The sequence below is a fragment of the Bombyx mori genome, chromosome 25 (genome assembly GCF_030269925.1).
Source record: "Bombyx mori chromosome 25, ASM3026992v2".
Classification (NCBI taxonomy): Eukaryota; Metazoa; Arthropoda; class Insecta; order Lepidoptera; family Bombycidae; genus Bombyx; species Bombyx mori.
In genome coordinates this window covers 419,062-440,413 of record NC_085131.1, presented here as the reverse complement: position 1 = coordinate 440,413, position 21,352 = coordinate 419,062, and the positions used below count along the sequence as shown (strand labels likewise).

General features: G+C 39.0%; 2 protein-coding genes across 5 annotated transcripts in view; one reads left to right on the top strand and one right to left on the bottom strand.

Moving 5' to 3' along the window:
* LOC101737860 (serine/threonine-protein kinase D1) overlaps window positions 1-21,352 on the bottom strand; it is a 130,476-nt gene that overhangs the window by 74,985 nt on the left and 34,139 nt on the right. For 2 of the 4 annotated variants that reach the window (XM_038020232.2, XM_062676003.1), the window contains exon 2: window positions 2,754-2,795. The exons of the other annotated variants lie outside the window; for them this stretch is intronic. The gene's annotated coding sequence lies outside the window, so the exon portion shown is untranslated. The remainder of the gene's footprint in view (window positions 1-2,753; window positions 2,796-21,352) is intronic. 4 annotated transcript variants of the gene reach the window in all.
* On the top strand, window positions 7,194-12,838 carry cce-6 (carboxyl/cholinesterase 6). The gene is given in 7 exon segments (NM_001195463.1): window positions 7,194-7,254; window positions 8,823-8,989; window positions 9,627-9,940; window positions 10,025-10,237; window positions 10,676-11,485; window positions 11,554-11,718; window positions 11,837-12,838. Coding segments are annotated over 7 exon segments (1,764 nt in total). The 5' UTR covers window positions 7,194-7,214; the 3' UTR covers window positions 11,892-12,838.

Below are 21,352 nucleotides of genomic sequence, written 5' to 3'. Positions count from 1 at the left end.
CATCTGTGCCTAAATACAAGTTTATTAACTCGTTATGAAGTAATATATAAAGAAATATGTCGGTTTCTGTTGCCGCCTAATATTACTATCCAAATAACGTCCAAACATTGTTTTAAATTAATACAATATTTAAACATTTTCTTCGATGTTCGCGAGCTGTAGAGTAATTGTAGATTAAGAGTCGTGTGTTTATTAATTTCTTTTGTTGAAATGTTTAGAATAATTGACAGTGTTCCGTGGTGACAGAGGACTAAGTTGTCATTCGTCGACATTAGAATATTGCGCTAACTACCGTCGACTCGTAATACCGAACCTTAAAATCGTACAGTGAGCAGTTCCGAACACTTAAAACAACTTCGAAGCGTCGGAAATAATGAAATAATAATGCGATAATAAACATTAGATTAAACCGTAAATGCAGCTTTAATTACAAAGTTGCAGCACGAAAGGTGGTTAGACAAGGCCCATCCATCTGAGCTTGGGTATTTTCCATGCACTAATCATAACCACAAGCACCACACGTGGAATCAACCAGTTCTCTATAGCAAATAATTTTATGAAATACTAGCTGACCCGGCAGACTTCGTAGAGCCTTAATCTATAAATAAAATACCTAAACTTTTGTATAAAATAAACTTAAAACAAACAAAAGGAATCCGTCCGACGGCGGACACATCAAAGGAAAAACAAAATTGTTATTTTTATTTAACTCCGAGCATTTTCATATTTATCTACCTTTTAAACCTTCTCTGGACTTCCACAAATAATTCAAGACCAAAATTAGCCAAATCGGTTTAGCCGTTCTCGAGTTTTAACGAGACTAACGAACAGCAATTCATTTTTATATATAGACATTGTTGAATTTTGTTAAAATTTGCACAGTTGTCCAGAGAATATTGAAAAACTGTGTGGTTCGTACGAATTTTTGTTACGTTCTCGATAATGTATAAGTTAGCTGAAATTTGTATGGAGTTGGAACAGCACCCCTAGCGCAAACGTAGGAAAACGTTCCAACTCCATACAAATTTCAGCTAACTTATACATTATCGAAAACGTAAAAAAACTCGCGCTAAGCACACTGGAGACTTGAGCATTCGGTTGTTGTTAATGTCTACAATGTCTTTTATAAATCTATCCGAAATATTTTGTCTTTCAACGGCCGTCTGGTGTAGTGGTAAGGGTGGATTCGACCAAACTTAAATTTATACTCGAGTAACTATACGAGGAATAACCTATTCCATGATTTTAATCTCGAGTAAATCCATAGTCGTTTTTCCACGTATACTTGTGCTAGGAATAACAATACGCGAATAGCAGAGTGAATGGTGAACAAAAATAAAATCCGGCAAATAAATGTTGTTGTTCAACGGCATAGTGTAAGAACATACAAATCTTCAACTCGATTTTGCCGTATTTTAGTGTGAAAAAGTAGCTGTTGTGAAAGATATCCAGCTGTCAAACGTATTATTTTTATTTGTTGTTTGTTTGAGGGAATTGTCAAGTTTTGTCGTGTGGTTTTATCTTTTTTCGTTTAAACGTTGCATTATACAATGCCAGACTATTAATAATAATTTAGTGCATTGCGTTGACTTGAAATTAAAACAGAATAAATATTTATGAAATGACAGAGATCAGATGTTGGACTGACTGACGCCATTACTTTATTCTAGGAATAGCTCCGTTATTCCGTGCGAAACGGCGGTATAGTAACAATTCCCGAATAGGCCCACTATTCTTAGAATTGTAGATGGTAAAACGTAAAATTGATTTACTCTCGATTAACTGACGAGTTATTCTAAGAATAAGATTTACTCTTGTTTGGTCGAATCGACCCTTAGTGACATTGTCACTACACAAGGGTGTCGCGGGTTCGAATCCCGCCAAGGGAAGATATTTGTATCATAAATTAATATGAAATGTCTTTTCCAGGGTTATGGATGTATTTTAAATATGTGTATGTGTATGTGTATAATAAAAATCTTACATTTATTTCCGTTACCTGGTACCTGTAACACAAGTTCTTTACGAACTTACCACGGGACCAGTTAACGTGGCTTGATTGTTAGTAAATATTTATTTATTATTTATTTTACTCTTATCTTTCACACTGAGACGCAGTCCGTTCTAGAATAACTTAGTTATCCGTGACCATGAAACTTGTAATGCATTCGAACCGTCGGAAAAAGAAAAAAGAAAATAATGGACGTGATATTAAACAGTAAAATGAATTTTATTCGATTGTAAATTATGAACGCGAATCCGTATGAACGTCGAAAAATAGAACAATTACGAAACTAAAATTCTTAATTACAAATTAAATTAAAACTCCTTGGACTTACCAAGAAATTAGAAACATCATTTGAATTACTTAATTAGAAAATAAACGGAAAACGGCATTTTAATTCTTAAACATTTCAGTGACATTGCTATAAATATATATATCGACACTTGAAAGGCAAAAGTGACTAAGCGGCAATAACTGATTTGTACATAAATGATAGGCAATAAACCATATTCGATGCGCAAAAAAATATATTTCTAGGTCTATTAAAATCATTTCAATCCTACAGCTACACTAGAATCTAGCTGATTCTACTACAGATGGATTTGTTAAAATAAATTTTGTTTTCAGGTATTTCAACTTTAAATTGGTCTACTGTAAAGTTCACGCATTGTCGCTTAGTCACGTTTGCCATTCAAGCGCCGATATATAGTTATATGCATACATATATAAATCGTGGTATTTACGTTACCGGTTATGATAAGACTGGGTCTGGTGATGCTGTTCCTAATACCTGGAACAGAACAGAATGTAATCAGTATAGCTCAGGGGAAGATACGGGGACGCGTCAGAGATGGTTACGTGACGTATGGCGGTATACCTTATGGATCTCTGATGCTTAAGGGGAGATTTAAGGTGAGGTCTTAAATATCATTTTAGTACTACGGACTTATACAAACTGTATTCATTTTTGAATTCATAAAATTTATTTTGTGGACCTTACGACTTGGGTACTACTGCAGAATGACTTATATCATAACTACAAATTTTGGGGGTTGAGGGAATTTATTCTTTGTGCACTGATTCGAAATTATTTGATACATTTACATCGGTGATGTCGGTTAAGGTTTTTTTTTTGTATTAAAACGGAGACTTGTCACATTTGTCACATAGATGACACATTGTATCAGTGAAACCATATGACGTGTTGACTACTCGACAGTGGACATACTGGTGGTAGGTCCTCTTGTGAGTCCGTGCGGGTAGGTACCACCACCCCGCCTATTTCTACCGTGAAGCAGTAATGCGTTTCGGTTTGAAGGGTGGGGCAGCCGTTGTAACTATACTTGATACCTTAGAACTTATATCTCAAGGTGGGTGACGGGCTCCAGTAACCACTTAACACCAGGGGCTGTGAGCTCGTCCACCCATCTAAGCAATTAAAAAAAAACATCAGTACGAGTTGAGGAAAATGTATTAATCCTAGTCACAAGCTCGATCATATTTTGACAACTATTATAGCAAGCCGGCATAGCTCCCGTTTGGCCTAACATACGAGAGTTCCACGAATCTCGCTGTTCAACAACTTCCGCCGCCGAGGAGTGTCTGCAGCTCGACGTCAACGTGCCCACGTCGGCTGCTCCAACGTGGCCTGTACTAGTCTGGGTCACAGGTTCAGACGGAAGTTATCACTCTGGACAACTGGTCAAGAAGGGAGTTATTGTAGTCATTGTGCGTCACAGGTAAGTGTGTGCATGAAATCACAGTTTGTGATCTCATGTATCATGTACAGATGACGTCACTTTCAGAAAACATCTGGTGTAGTGGTAAGTGACAGGGTCACTACACAAGGGGGTCGCGGGTTCGAATCCCGCCAAGGAAAGATATTTGTATGATAAATATAAATGTCTTTTCCAGGGAGGGAATGGATTCTTATGGATGTGTATTAAATATATGTATGTGTATAATAAAAATCTTACATTTATATCCGTTATCTGGTACCTGTAACACAAGTTCTTTACGAACTTATCACGGGACCAGTTAACGTGGCGTGATTGTTAGTAAATATTAAAAAAAAAAAAAATAGTTTTATTTGTTTTATAAAGTAAATGTCTTCACCAGCTCACCAGGGTTTGGTATCGCGTCTGGTCAAGCGGTTACCGGAGTCCATAAACGCTACAACATGATTGACATGGTCTACCTTTGAGATGCAAGGGCGGAGTATAATTTACGTGGGATTTACGTAGGTAGGAAGATCGCCCACTTTCAGTGGTAATTAAGTAACTTAAAAGTGCGTGTTAAAATATCACCTTAAGGGTTTTTAGGGATATCAGTTCCTCGTATACAAGGCTACGGAACCGTAAGTCACCAGTACTTACAGGTTATGGCATGAGGTAACGGAACGCGAGTGCCCTGCTCAGATATAGCGCTAGCGTTACTGACGCGCATTACAAACATCGTACTGTAAAGACTGAGATCTTAGAACTTATATCTCAAGTTAGGTGGCGGCATTTACGTTGTAGATGTTTATGGGCTCCGGTAACCAATTAACACAGGTGGGCCGTGAGCTCGTCTATCCACTAAAGCAATAAAAATAAAAAAAACACCCGATCACTACCTATTAAAAATTAAGCTGGAGGTACGAACTTTCTATAAAAAAACGCTAATGAAAATTAACAAAAAATGTAAACTACCAATTATATATTTATTATATACATCAAAGTCAAGTGCTAAAACATGAATCAATGCACCCTTACTAATTCATCACAATTTTTAAATGGGGAGAAAGTAGCACTTTCTCGCCTGAAATTATGGAGCGAAACCGACCGTTCGCTCTTGGCGTGATAAAAAATGACCTTTTCAGGTACAAAATCCTTTTTCTCCTTACTTGTGCTAGAAGTTCTTGTTCCTTGCCAAAGTTCATGATTCTAGATCAACAGGAAGTTGCGTACCTATTGGTTTTGATGAGTGACGAATTTTGGCTGTATGTTTTGATAACGTTTATCTAGAAGGTTAAATTTTTTTATGATTATTTCCGCCAGAAAATTTAATGATTAATTCCTCTTCTGGTTCCTGAGAAACAAGCCGGAAGATAGTGCGTCACGGTAAAATGGCCGTTGATACCTTTGAAAACGTCATTTTTTAGGTTAGGCGCCCCTGGATTCTTATGCTACGAAAGAGATATACCAGGAAACGCAGGCGCAAAAGACGTTATAGCAGCATTACACTGGGTCAGAGACAACATAATTGCTTTCAAAGGAAACCCGGCAAGAGTTGTCGTCGCGGGCCAGGGTTTTGGAGCTGCCATGGTGGAAGCATTAACACTTACCCCAATGGCTGAAGGACTGTTCCACGGTGTTATATTGCAAAGCGGCAGCATATTAGCTCCGTGGGCTTTCAACTATGATGCCAAAGACAGGGCCAAAGTTATCGGAGAGCGTTTAGACAAAAAACGAGATTATGTCGATGTTTTTTTAAATGCCACAATGGAAGAATTATTTATTAAATCAAGTGAATCGAACACGCCATATTTCTCTTTTGGCCTTTGTCTGGAAGAACCACTGAAGAATGAGGAGCGGTTTTTCTTGGAGACGCCTTACGATTTGTTCGTGACAAAGAAGTCTAAATCTGTTCCAATGATAATCGGCTACAATAGTGATGAAGCGTATATATTCTCATCACTACTAAAGGAGTTTAAGGTTATTAATAAATTAACTAAAGATATTAGCTTTTTACTGCCATACGAGTTGCAATTTTTAAATAGTAGAGAAATGAATCAAGTTTCTCGACAAATCGAGGACATTTACTTCAGAAGAAATCGTACAATGACTGCTCTGCTGGCTTACCACAGGTAAAAGTTACACATATATCTTTGAAATACTTTCATTTAGCGTGTTATGTAAAAACAAAAATAGCCATATTACAAGATACAGTATAAACATTAAAAGTTATCCTTAATAACTGATGCGATAAGAAGTGATGAAAACATTATTCTATTTATATTTATGTGTTTTAGGGACGTATACTTTTTAAGCCATGTTTATCGAAGTGCCAGTTATCACGCCGCGGTGTCATCCCTTGTCTACTTCTACACGTTTTCACACCTTGGAGAAGTCGGCGTTCAAAAAGAACCTGGAATCCAGAAAAGCGGAGCCGCTCATTCAGATGAACTTGCATATCTATTTTCTGGGCGAAATCTGGATAAAGAAGACGGCCTTGTCCAAGACCTTTTGGTACGATTTTGGGTCAACTTCGTGATACATTTGTGAGTTTGCATTAAAATGAGATTTCTATATCATTTACGATGGTCGGACTTGCTAGAGTGAGAGGGTGACAAAAGATTTACTTAGCTGACGGACATTAATAATATAAAGGGCAACCTAAATGATCTCTTTTGTTAAGCATTAAAAATAGTGTATTTTATTAATGAGTAATTTTTTTAATTTATTTACAGAAATCCAACTCACCGACAACCACTTGACTGGGATCCAATGAATTACGAAAACCCTCGCCTACTCGATATAGGCGTTGAACCTAAGATGATCGACTACCCTTACGAGAAGACTTCAAAATTTTGGGAAGAAATTTATGACAAGTATTATTATTCTAGAAATAGACTTCCAAGGAATTGAGACAGGGGTGTCTCTATGAAACTGAATTGACGGACTGATATTTTATATTTCAATTAATCAACATGTGTTTTTACAAAGACGAAATAATAAAGTGATTTAAGATCATTTATATTCCGTTTTATCAAGCTTTTGTTTAACCGGAGTTGAAAAATTAAAACTTATTCCAACGAGATGTATAAAAAGTTTTTTTTTTAAATTTTTTTGGAAATGGGTATGATCCTGAGCGCACATCGCACTTACTTAGGATTTGAATTTTAAATTATCTCTGCTCTGCCAATTACTTTAATGAATATGCATACACATGTTAATTAGGTATATTATTAGATAACGCAGGATACCCAGCACTAAGTTACTGCGCTGGTCTAGCCTTGATTATCAATAGACGTCAGAACTGTAGAAGCACAGTGTTTCGTAAAAATAATTCTCAAGTACATACATAATAGATAAGTAATCTTTAAATACATACATAATAGATAAGTAATCTTTAAATACACACATACTTGAATCACATGTACACCGCACAACGAGTATATTATAAAAAAGCAAGGCGTGACTGCGTCAGTACTATTTCTGATTCTACAATGTTCTACACTGTCAGTTCAGTTACCCTGATTTTAATTGGTGTGTAAGTGCTTTTTGAGTAACTTTTTTATTTAATAATTTGCTACCTTTAAGTATAGGTAGTTCCACTATAGATGAGAGCTAGCTTCCTTTCTTATTCCCTGACATCAAATCTCAGAAATATTATGATGATTGAATATAGTTTCGGCGGAAAAAAGCGACGTTCGATCGTTTTTTCTGTGTCTATTTATAGCCGACTTCTCAATCAATCAACCAATCATTGTGCAAGTATCTAACGTAAGCCAGTTTAATTAGAATTAGTTTTTGTGTTATTGTAGTTTTGTTCACATTTCGAACTATGGAGTCGATTCTGTTTTGTGTACTCTACCTACATTTATTATACACTATTTAACATTTGCGCTAGTTTTAAATTGGAAATGGATATGTATTGAAGTTTTGTTGTACTGTTTTACGTCTCCTGTGTATCTTTTGTTTTAGCGTCTGAGAAAAGAGTGTCTTTAAAATATGAGAGAGTGCGCATGCTTTCTATTCGTAGTATAGACAAGCAAAAAAATATATAATTTTAATTAATCATAGCCATGAACTTTTTTTACAGCAAACCTATTACGAACATGTCTTTTCGCATTAAAAGTTTCCAATTTCCAAAAATATTCGAAATTGAGTTACTATGCGGAATCATTTGGTATCACCAGTATTTTTCTCATAAATACTGTCAAAAGAGCGTAGTTTTTTTTTTTTTAGATTACTTTTGTTTTGCCTACTATTAACTAAATTAATACATAATTTTATGTTACTTTAAAAGACAGATAATGTAACTGGTAAAAAATAAAAAATTAATGTTGCAAAGATGATTAATATAAAAAACTTCACATGTTTCAAACCTTTAAAGCACTTTCCTATAAAATTAGTAAGTTTTGAGATTATACAGTTTTAATGCGAGAAGGCGATGTATTACTATGTACGAAAGATAATATGTTATTTGTTAAATTTAACGTTCCCCTTGTTATCGAATGGATGAAGGTCGATCTTACTTGGGATCTTAGACTAATACGTTGACGAATTGTTAATGAGTTTCAAACAATGTAATGCGTTGTCTGAATTCAACAGTAATAAAATCGATTCGTGCGCTAGTTGCAATAACATCGTTATATGGGAAACTGGTTTTGTTCGGCACCGCCGCGCCGTGCAGTCTGTTTTATTAACCACTTCACTCCCAGATGACTCAACACGAGCAATATGTAAATTGATCGCAAGCTTTTGGAGTGAGTTGCTATGCCAACTATGAACCACACCATCTATTGGGTAGTTGATTGGTGTTTATTGCTAATTCACTCAAAGGAGAACATACATTATAAGTATTAATTACAATGCATGAATAAAAAAAAAATGGTTAAGAAGTTCTGAGACATAATAAATTATAGTTTTAAATTATTTTTGCTGTTTAACGCGAGGAAATAAAGAACTAAGTGAATCATGATTGTAGTATCCTATTATATAATATTCTAAGGTAATAATGGAAAGAACATAAATTTAAATAGAGTGGTTTTAAGGTCCATCGAAACCGGATCTTAGAATTTCAATGTTTGTATTATTATTGCTTATCTTAGGTTCAGCGATATATGCAGAGTCCTTCACTAAAAAATGTGATGTGCTGGTGAAGTTAGACTCGGGACCTGTGTGCGGGAGAGAGGAGAGCGCAAACAAAAATACCAAATACTTCAGTTTCCAGGGCATTCCGTATGCGAAGCCACCCGTAGGCGCCAGAAGATTTTCTGTTAGTTTCACGTATTATATTACATGTATATTTATTGATGTAGATAAGCAGCCAAAGCCACGGCCCCTCTGTTTAAGTGTTTATTGACCGGACTTCTAATCTTGGTACATAAAGTCGACCGGGCGATGGCTACATCCTTCTTTCGCAACGCGTCGAGCTGAGAATTTATTAGTTTGATCTTGAGTATTTCTGATGGTAAACAGTCGACGTCGCCCTAAACACGTCATTTCGGATCCTCCCGATCCATTAACGGTGCTTTTAGGTACCCCAAACACCGGTCATCGTTCTCGTCGAACCCGTCGCTTGCGACGAAGGTCTCGACGAGCAATTCAACTCATAGACACAGCGCACTTAATTTCTCGCCGGATCTTCTCAATGGGTCGCGTTTCCGATCCGTTGGTAGATTCTGCGTAGCACTGCTTTTGCTGTTAGCAACGTCCTTAGGTTAGAGCCCCGTGAGCTCATCTACTCGCTCGGTGACGCTGGCATAGCCTTCTAAGGCTACCACCAGTTTAGAAAAAAAAACAGAAAGAAAAAAGAAAATTCTATCTCGAAACATCTATATGTGGCAGTTTCAAAAGATACTTTCTATTGGAGTAGTTGGTGTACTTGGTGGTTTTATAGTGTTTTATTTCAGGAACTGGAGCCACTTGAGCCATGGTCTGAACCGTTCTACGCTTACGAAGAAGGGCCGGCCTGTCCGTCGAGAGATATTACTTACGGCAGTATTACCGTCAAACGCAAAGGAATGAGTGAAAACTGTATTTATGCTAATGTATTTGTACCGGCGTCTGCGACTCTGAACAGCGATGAACTTTGCGAAGACAATTCACTGCCCATATTGGTGAATATCCACGGTGGTGGGTTCCAAACAGGATCTGGCAATAGAGATTTGCATGGACCGGAATTGTTGATGTTAAAAGATGTCATTGTAGTAAATTTTAATTACAGGTGAATTAAAATTCATTAAACTTTGTAATAAAATGAATTAATGTCGTTTTACACAGTGCCTAATGAGTAATATTTGTATATTAGATTGGCCATTTTCGGATACTTGTCTCTTGCTTCTCATAAGATTCCTGGTAATAATGGACTGCGAGACATGGTGACGCTGCTAAAGTGGGTGCAGAGAAATGCAAAAGTATTCGGGGGAGACCCTAAGCGAGTGACAATACTCGGAGAAAGTGCTGGAGCAGCATCAGTACACCTTCTCATGTTGTCTCGGGCCTCCAAAGGACTATTCAACAAGTAAGTATTTCTCTTTCTTTCCTGTTACTGTCAAAGTTTTTGTAGGCAGCCGCTTAGCTTGGCCCCTGGCATTGCTTTAGCTAATAGTAACCACATAAGGTTATATATGGCTTGTTGGATGCTTGGGTTTTTTGAATGAAATTTCCAAAACCGATCTGGTGCTTGTATTTTCTTTATACAGATTTTTTCTGAATTTTTACGTTGCGAACAAGTTAGCTTGGCACGGCGATTTTTGTAGTGTGTATGGTATAGGCAAACATAAATAAAAATTTCAATATTGCTCCTTAACATTTCGTAGGCGTTAAAGTATTTAAATTTCTCAAGTTACAAAAGTGTATATCTACCATAATATGTTCTATAATAGGTTGATATCATGTACCGGAAACTCAATTAATAAGCTTACACATATTAAATGAATAAATTGTTTTTGTGTTTCAGAGCTATTATAATGAGTGGTACCGCTATACCAAACTTCTATAGCTCGTCCCCAATATATGCCAAATACATCTCCGACATGTTTCTCGGAGAACTAGGTTTAAACTCTACCGAGTTAACGTCTGATGAAATTCATCAGACTTTAACTGAATTACCGTTAGATGATATTATGAGAGCCAATGACGTTGTGCAATACAGAGCGGGTTTAACTTCGTTCGTTCCGGTTGTAGAGAAAGAGGGTCATGATTATACCAGGATCATTGACGATGATCCGATTACTTTAATTAATCAAGGTGTGGGCAAGGACATTCCCTTACTAATGGGTTTCAATAAGGATGAAGGTGAATATTTCAAATGGATAATCACTATTTACAATATTGTGGACCGTTATAAAAGTAATCCGGCAGTTATTTTATCGCCAAGACTGGCGTACGAGTTGCCCCCACAAGAAGCTTCAGCCAAAGGAATATTCGTGGGGAAAAGATATTTTGACGGTGAGCCCACAGTGGATGGATTCGTAAAAAGCGTGACGGATATTTACTTTCAATATCCTATGATCAAACTGGCACAATGGAGAATACTTTTGAATTCGGCGCCGACATATTTTTACGAATTTTCGTATGAAAGCGACTTCAGCATTACAAAGAGAGCCAACTGGTTAAGCTACAAAGGAACTGCTCATGTCGAGGATCTGACGTACGTGTTCCACACTACCACGTTTCTCGGAAGTCAAGTGTCAGTGCCTCCTAAAACCAGAGATGACCAAATGAGGGATTGGATGTCTACTTTATTCAGTAACTACGTAAGATGCAAGTTAGTATTGACCTTCCTGCCATCCTATTGGATCTTCTGGTTGACTCTGATGTGATTTTTGATTTCAGTAATCCTACATGCAATAAGCGTGATGATCCTCGGTGGCCTCCCATTAACGAAGAAGAGTTAATGTTTCAAGTTATCAAAGAGCCCAATGTTTATAAGATGTCTTCATTACCAAAGCAGTTGGAGGACATGGTGGAATTCCATGACGGTGTAGACGATCAAGTCAGGTGAACTATTTATTTTTCCAAAATATTGACAACGTCTGATCTGTAAATAATTAGTCCATACCAATTTAATTATAAAATAATGATTCTCATTATATTTTATCAACAAATCGTTTCACAGGATGCAGTCAGAAATCCTTAAGGAGCAAAAAAAGAAACATAGTATGTACCAGTAACTGTCTGAAACATAGTAATAATACTCTGTCAAGAAAGTACCGGGAAAATATCAATAACGCATGAAATATTAGTCATCCATCCAAATTTATTTTATCACCATTAAAATATGCTCCTTTAGAAACCATATACCTCAATTAATAATTCAACCATCTAAACATTTTTGAAACATATACGGAATTGTGTTCAGTTCTCGCCGTGGATTCCTATTTGTATTCTACCGAATGAAAACGGGTGCCACGAAGTGGTAATTTGAGTTTAGGAAGAAGAAAAAAGAGAAATCGACTGAACCAATATCTAGTCAATTCGGTGATGACTTGTGGGCATTTGTTGAGTTTTTGGTCAAAACTTCGTTCACGATGAGATTCTTGTGCGAAGGCGTATTATCGTGGAGCAAAATCTAAGATTTTTTTCCCACAAATTTGGCCTTTTTCGTCAAATGTTCTCTCTGAAATGACGCATAACAATCAAATAATATTTTCTATTTAGTGCAAGATCTCCCGACAACACCGCGATAGTCAAAGAAGAGTCAGCATAACTTTGACTTTTGATCGAATTTGTTTTTTTTTTCGGTTTTGATTCATCTTCCATTATACCTCGGCCTTTTTTAACGCTTTTTCTGGCTCATATGCGCGTGTTTTGAATAAAGTCGATTCACCGTAAGTCTTCTGTAACATTTTAAGTGACTTCGGAACACGAATTCACATTCGATGTTTTGTCCATTATGAAATGAGCAATACGCACTAGATATGACATAACTAAAAACAGCACTGTATTTAAAGTAAATAATAGATGTAGCTCCAACACCGCACTAAAGTGGAAAATAGTAGTGCCCATTTAAGGAGAACAAATAAAACCAAAAAAAGAGTTCGGAACCATTAACAAATCCACTCCAGATACTTTTTTGACTGAATGTACATTGAGTTTATAATAAACTAATGGTAAAATATTTTAGTTTTGTTTTTATTTTCGTTTACTTAGTTGTTTTCGAAGGTGAAACAAAAATGTGAATCGATATCAAATGTCGTACTGTCAATGAGTTATTTATATCCCTACCTATTCGCTAGGAGCCTAAGGGGCTATTTCAGCTTTACGCGAATGGTGAGCTCAACCAAGAGCTCAACTTGAGAGAATTTGCTAATACCAGCCCTAACAAGGGTAGTGCTTCGCCGAATCTACCACCAGATCGGAATCGCGATCCACTGAGAAGGTCCGACGAGAAACTTAGTAGATTGTGTCTATAGGTTAGTTAGCTCGATAAACTTTTCGTCGTAATCGATGAGCAACGAGTACGGTGACTGGTGCTTGAAGAGCTTAAAAGCGTCGAGAGTAGATCCGGGGGATCCGACGAGATATGTTTTGGGCGACCGCGGCTTTTCGTTGCCCTGCCGCCTAAGTCGGGTTTGAACAAATACGGTCAATGTCACCTGATTGAAATATGCAAATATACACTGACAAAACACAGAGCTCGCACGAACTGTTTTCTTTCGTGTTATTTATTTAATTAGTCGAATTCTAACTCCGATCGAAGTAAATGGTTTACCTGTCTCAAGTGATCGGTAACTAATTGTTATTTCAAACATAGGATAGGACACTGGTAACTTCGACCTTATGTCTAAAAGTAGGTGGTGCTAACACCAGGTGAGCCGTATTAGCCGCTTATTAACTAATTTACAGGAGTAAAATAGTAATAATAGTTCTAGTTCCGCTGTATCGATGTCGCCAAAACTCTTAGGTCGTGAGGAATGTCGCGTCGAAGAATAAACTCGAGGATCCGTACACGTGGGTACACGTAAAGCGACAGCTGGCCTTGGTGTTGAAACCCAACTTCGCGTAGTGAAACTTTGTATTTCAGCGTAGGCAGCGGCTTGGCTCTGCCCCTGGCATTGCCAACGTCCATTAGCGACGGTAACCACTGACCATTATTATGCGGGCCGTGTATTCATTCATCTGCATGAAACGGCAATAGAAAAATAAAATAAGGCGTGTAAAAATTATAATACGAGGAAGACATTGCGAATCCGCGCCAAGGTTGCATTTTTTTCGTATCATAGTAGCGTTCATAAAAGCGATTTTTTTTTTGTTTCAAAGATAGAAATATAAATTAACTGTGTCTACGCGAGACACTGTGGCTTTATTGCTTCTATAATAAAACCAATTCAATGCTTGCTACTTGCTTTAATTACAATTTACAATGGTTTAGTCGTGATTGTTCGACGATGAATGTATGAATGTGACCTTTCTCGAAAAGGAAGGATCTTGTGCCAATAATGATTATTGTGAGGTATCTTAAGAATATTGTTGAATGCTGTCAGCGCGCGGTGCCGGTAGTAGTTAATGTTCTGGTATGACGTTTTGGCTAGCTTGCTGTGCTAAACGAGTCAGGCGCCGCGACAACTGTCTTCAGACTTCGCCCTTTACTCGTGCTATAAGGACCTGAATTCTTGCTAAAGTTATAATTTTTCATTGCTTAGATATATGGACAAGCTCACAGTCCACCTGGTGTTAAGTGGTTACCGGAGCCCATAGACATCTATAACGTAAAACCCGCCATCCATCTTGAGACATGAGTTCTAAGGCCTCAGTATAGTTACAACGGCTGCCCTATCCTTCAAGCCGAAACTTACTTCTTCTTCACGACAGAAATAGGCAGAGTAGTGGTAGCTCACCATGCGGACTCACGAGACGTCCACCACTTCACGATTCTAGGTCAGCAAGAAGTGCCCTAGGGGCTTGAAACTTAAGACTTCTTTTGACTGCAGTATTATTAAATCTTTGCAATTGATGCCCCTACTCGTTCCTGAGAAAAAAGATCTTAAGTATATTGCGTTCCGGATTCCGACAAACAAATACATAATGGATGAGATCATCGCCATTTTATTATGTGGAGCCGACTTGATAGCGAAATGGGCACACCAAGCACTCGTTTTTCCTTTAACTTATCATGCAATTCGTAATTGCTAAGTTCTTTTAAAACCAGTTTGGATACAATTTTTTTGTACATAATGTAATTAATTTTAAAATGTTTTCGTTTACAACCATCGTTAAATTACAGTAAATTATCGCATTCCAACGACCCCAAACTAAGGTTTTCTCACACACGACAAAACTATAACAATATTATGAAAATACAGAAAAACGATAAAACATGATATCTGTATCTTTTTGTTGTTTAAAATTTTTTAGTGTCAATGGTTATAGTAATAAAATGTAAATCATAAAACCAAATATGGATGAAGTAAAAGAAACACCAAAACAAGAATCAGAAAATTCCCTCCCTATGGTACGTTGCAAAGGAGTTGTACGCACGTTGCAAGTACGTTGCAAGAACTACTGGAGTGACTTCGAAGGTCACCTCCCAAACTCTATTAATTTTTCCATAGCTTGATCTACACCATATGAGTGTGATTAAATGATATGATCCTTCAAGATCAGTTCTCTGTTTTGCGGACGTGCGGATCTCAGCTTAGAATTGGACAGACTCATATCTCCCCGTGGGTGTTATAAAAGTTAGCTACTTTTTCTGACTACAATCCTATGCCAACGATAGCATTCCCAAGGAGGGTTGATGTGAGGCACGCGGTCAATCATGGCATCATGGCAATCATGGCATCTGGCATGAGAAGGACGCCTGCGGCGGACAGGATGACATCCTGCCAATTCACTATGTATCATGATATCAGGATATGCTGCGCAGACCTCTAATAATGTGGGATAAGAGTTTAGACCAGTTTTGGGCAAAATACAAATAATAGATGCATGACCTATAGGTGAAGCTAAGCTATCCGCGTAGTTCATGTGATGCGTAATACGGGACGCAAATCGTGGTGAAATGAGAGGCGCGGGCGGCGGGGGCGAGTGAACTCTATACTCCTATTGTTCAGTTTTCCAAATCGTTTTTGAAGGGTTGAAAATGAATTCGTAGCTTTTTATATATATATGGACGATGATGATTAAAAGCTTTAACACAAAATGCATTTTTTCAAAATATCACCAACACTGGATCTGGATGGTGTTATAACCGCTTATTACGGATTATTAGAACCCATTTTACGCTATGTTATTATATTTTGGGGAAATTCTACGGACGATAACATCGCATTTAAGGGTCAAAAACACTGTGTTCGGTCTATGTTCAAATTGCAAAGTACAGACAGTTGTAAAGAGTACTTTATTAAACACAATATACTAACAATTCCGTGCCTCTATATTTTTGAAATTATTTTGTTTGTAAAAAATAACTGTAAATTGTTTAAAGCCATAGGTGAAGTTTCGCAACGTAACCGGCGCGACCAAAATCAATTGTGTTTGCACTGTGCTAAGACAACTCTTATGCAAAAAAGTATATTGTGCATGGCACCGAAAATATATAATATAATAAAGTACCTGATGCTATAAAAAAAGACAAATTATTTTTATTTAAAAAGAACTTGAAAAAATTATTAACCTTAAGATGTTATATACTGTTAGTATATACAGTTAACGATTTTTTAAATGATAAATCATTATGTTAATATTAAATTCGCTTCTTTCTGTTCTTTGTTTTCCTTTTTATGACATAAATAACTAATTCTTGTTCAATTAATTTATTTAGTTGTTTGATATTTTAATTAACTAATATATTTACTGACTGCATTTAGTAAGTAATTTGGATAATATTTGCACGCCGAGCTGGTAGAAACACGCTGTTCTATAAAATAACTATCAACAACGTTGTAAACCGTGTTTTAGGTATTTAGCTAATAAAGTTTGATTTGATTTGATTCTATAATTCTGGCCCTTCTCTAGAATTTCTTAAGCTTTGTGGCCCGCCATTAAAAAATTTGCCCACCAATGGTATAGACAAAAAAAAAACAGTATCAAATTTCTCTAACAAAGATACATATTGTTACGCCGGAAAGAGTAATGCCATCTATCGCCGACTAGCCGAACGAATATCGAAGGATTTAGTAGCATCTAGAACGCTCGAGAAGTACAACGCCATCTATTGTCAGATAGCGGAAGCACTCATTGAAAGTATTCGACTTCTGCCGAATGTTCTCGACGATCTTAGGGATGTCGTATTAACTATAAAAGCGTTGCAGAGATAGCACGCAGTCAGTCAGTAATCGGAACTACTCGAAGCGAAACAGCGAGCGGATCACCTGAAGCGAAGCGGAAGAAGCGAATTGAGAATTTTAAAGTGTACTGTGTGTGTTCTAAGTGATAAATATACTTTTAAGTTGTACTTTGGCGTAACAATATTAGTTCTACTGCAACTCGAGCTTGTAGGTGCCCATTAGCCACTGATCGAAAGATTAGGCATAGAGTTAGGTAAACAAATTAAGAGAATTTACTGAGTGAAATTAAAAGTATCTGAAAGCAGTAATGCGTTGCCGTTTCAACGAGCAGTCGTCATACAAATACAATTTGAAGCCTCGACTTAATATACCAAAGTTCCGGGTCATACTTAACACCAGGTCAATAGGCAGTGAGCACGCCTGTCCATGAAGCCGTAGCTGATAGAATACTCGAAGAAGATATCTTTTTTTTTTTTTTTGGTCAGGAGGAAATCGCCGGACTTCCGCCCTCCACTGGGGATAAAGGGCGGAGCATGTCAGAGTCGAACTGACTAAAACCTCCTGTCGCTCAACAACCAACGTCCAAACCTCGCATGAGACAGAACTCATGAAGAGGCAAAGGGGGGAAAGTGAAGCGTTTAGTGCAGCACATCTCTCCCATCACCCTCCCCCTCGGGACGCCGGACTGGCGGTCGTCGGCGCCACGACCACCAGCCCTCTCGGTCGGCAGGCTATCCGGAGCCCGCCTAGATGGCGCCGGTTAGAGTGAGCTATCCTACGGAATACCCCACTGGGTCAGAACCAGCGTGGGTCGAGGATAGCCGGCCTTCCATCACCCGGATACTCTTGCGTAAAACGCGTGCAGAGCAGCTTGCACGTCATCTTCTTAGGCCCCCCTCGCCGGTCCCCAGACCGACATGTGAGGGGGGACCCGAAACACTTAGAGGGCCAGGGTTTGGGCGAGATCCGCCTCCCTGGCCCCTGCTCGACGGCGGCGGGATTGTGCGTCTCTCACGCGCCCCGCCGCCTCCTTCTGCGAGATGGTGCACTCGCAGAAGTCGAGCATCGCCTTCCACGACTCGTCGTCGCCGAGCATTGATGCCACAACACTCGGCAACGACAAGTCGTTTCCTACTTTTGCGACGAGGACACGGCGCCACCCCTCCCATGCGGGGCAGGCGACGAGCGTATGCTCTGCCGTGTCCAAGTCGCAATCACAATGGTGGCACTCTGCCGTCGGCTCGGCTCTGATCCGGTGCAGGAACTCACCGAAGCAACCATGCCCAGTGAGCACCTGCGTGAGCCGGAAAGTGAGGCGTCCTCTGTCACGATTCACCCAATCCACAAGGACCGGGCGAATCGCCTCGACGGTCCTACGACCGGCCGAAGGATCAGCCAGCCGTCTGGACCATGACTCCAGCGAAGAAGATATCTAAGAAAAACTTGAACTGCGCTAACTAGATATCTATACTAATACTGATATACTAATAATAATATAATAATATAAAAAGGAAAGATTTGTTTGTTTGTTTGTATTGAATAGGCTCCGAAACTGTTGAACCGATTTGAAAAATTCTTTCACTGTTGGGAAGCTACACTATTCCCAAGCGACATAGGCTATAATCTTTTTTGAAAAAAAATAGGGATCCTTACTAAAACTCCAATAATGTAACCCAAGGTGTAAAAAAATTACCTAAAATATCCTTTACATCGCGTGCCTTACGAAAACTAATGATTATAGAATAAAATAATGTACTACGACTTTGTAGAACACATTATTATTTACAAAAAGTGTCGCGACAGCATATATCTAACTATTATAGTTATGCCGCAATAAGTGATCTTTTATTTAAAAAAATAAAACAACGTCAAACATCGTTGAAATTTTTGTTAAAGACCCGAGCGAAGCCGAAGCGGGCCGCTAGTCAATACATATAATAAAAAAATATAATAAAATCGTATCTGGTCGCTGTCTGTACATGGAAGATATATCAGGAAAACTGTTATAGGGGGCTGTATGAACGTAATAGAACCCAAAAAAATGATTTTTAGAATTTTCGTCTGTTTATGTTTGTCTGTTTGTCTGTGCGTTTGTGCACGCTAATCTCAGAAACAGCTCTGCCGATTTAAATGTGGTTTTCACTAATTTATTGTGGTAAGCTTTACTTAACATTTAGTGTTTGTTTCATGTCAATCGGTTCATAAATAAAAAAGTTATGCCAATTTAAAGAATCACGTAGCTGGGCGTTTGTAGATTGTTTACGTCTGTGCAGCCGCGCGGGTATACAGAGCGCGCCGATGCCGCGCCGCTGCCTCCTTCGTCGAGCCGTAAATTAACCCATAGGCACTTTTTTTTTCTATAGTTAAAAGATTAGGTTGACACGACTTAATAGTTATTAATAATTAAAAAACTGTAATAAAGTTAAACTGTATAATAATCTGTAAGTATTTATAATTTAGTTTTATGATAAGTACGTGTTTACCAAACAACGTTGTGTTAGTAGGTACTACTTATTGTAAGAATGCCTCGAAAAAGATCCAACCTCTCCCAGTGCAGCAGCAATGCTAAAAGGATGAAATTAGTTCGATCACAGGAATCTGAAGCAGGTCATGAGGCAATACTCATTACATCTCAGGAACGTCAGGCGAAGTTTCGTGTTAGAGAAACTTCGGCTCAGCGAGAATCTCGATTGAGTTCACTTCTTTCTTTCTTTCTGGTCGTTCCCTCAATGCTGAGGATCGTGACAGTATGTTTTTTTTTTTTTTTTTTTATAACAACTAAGAGGCAAACGAGCAAGACGGGTCACCTGATGGTAAGTGATTCACCGCCGCCCACGGTCACCAGCGTTTACGCCAATGCGTTGCCTACCCTTCAGATAAGAATATGCTCTTTTCTTGAATAACCCAATGTCGCAGTTGTTGGGGAAGACCGCTGATGGCAACGAATTCCAGAGATTTACTGTGCGTGGCAGAAAGCTGTTTTTAAAACGCATTGTAGAGGAACGCCAACCATCCAGATGGTGCGGACGATCGGTTGCGAAAATCAGCGGCTTCTATTAAATTGAACAACTCCTCGGAACACTCCCCATTGTAAATTCTGTAAAGTATGCATAGGGAAGATAGATCCCTACGCAGTGCCAAAGGATCTAGCCGATCGGCAAGTTCAGGATCGTCGACAATCCGAGATGCCCTACGTTGGATTCGGTCAAATGGAGATAGCTGATAACCCGGAGCCCCGGCCCAAAGATGGCAACAATACTCCATGTGAGGCCGCACCTGCGCCTTATACAGCTTAAGGCGGTGAGCCGGCTTGAAATACTGTTTGGCCCTGTTGAGTACTCCGAGTTTTTTGGAGGCCATTTTCGCCTTGCTCTCCAAATGACCGCCAAACTGGACAACACTCGAAATGTCTACGCCCAGAATGCCCATGTTCGGCTTAGCACAAAGGTGAGTGTTTCCGAAGAGTGGCGATGCGACAAAGGGGGCTTTTTTAGCGGTGAACGCGCAAACTTGAGTCTTAGAAGGGTTAAACTGGACTAGATTTAGTCCCCCCCAATCGGAAATCTTCACAAGGGATGATTCGATTTCAGACACAAGTTTGTTCCGACACTCATCGACGTGATCCCGAGAGATATTGCTGCGGCCGAAATACAGTGCATCCACGGTACTGTCATCCGCATAGCAATGAATGCCACTGGTATGCAACAAATCATTGATATGCAGAATGAACAATGTCGGGGATACCACGCAGCCTTGGGGAACACCAGCATTTACGGTCCGGGGGTCCGAGCATGAGCCGTCTACGACGACTGTAACTCTCCGTTCCGCAAGGAAACTGCCGATCCACCTACAAAGTCTCTCAGGAAGCCCATAGGAAGGAAGCTTCGATAGTAAGGCTTTATGCCAAACCCGATCGAAGGCTTTCGCAATGTCCAAACTAACGCCTAGTGCCTCACCCCTACTCTCAACCACCTGCGCCCAACGGTGAGTTAGTAAAGCCAAAAGATCACCAGCTGATCGGCCTTTGCGGAAGCTATATTGGCGGTCGCTGATCAGCTGATGCTCTTCCAGGTAGCCCATGAGCTGGCAGTTGATTATGGATTCCATAATTTTGGAGAGTAAGGAGGTGATAGCGATAGGCCTGTAGTTGGACGGGTCTGAGCGGTCGCCTTTTTTAGGGATCGGGTGTACTAGAGCCGTCTTCCATGAATGTGGGACAACGCCGAGGGCATAAGAGTGTCTGAATAAGCGCGTTAAAACCGGTGCCAGCTCTGGAGCACACACCTTCAGCACAATAGGAGATATTCCATCGGGCCCACTCGACTTGTTGACATCCAGGGAGAATAGTGCTTTCCGCACAGCACACTGTGTGAAGCGGACGTCCGCCATTGTGGTTTCACACC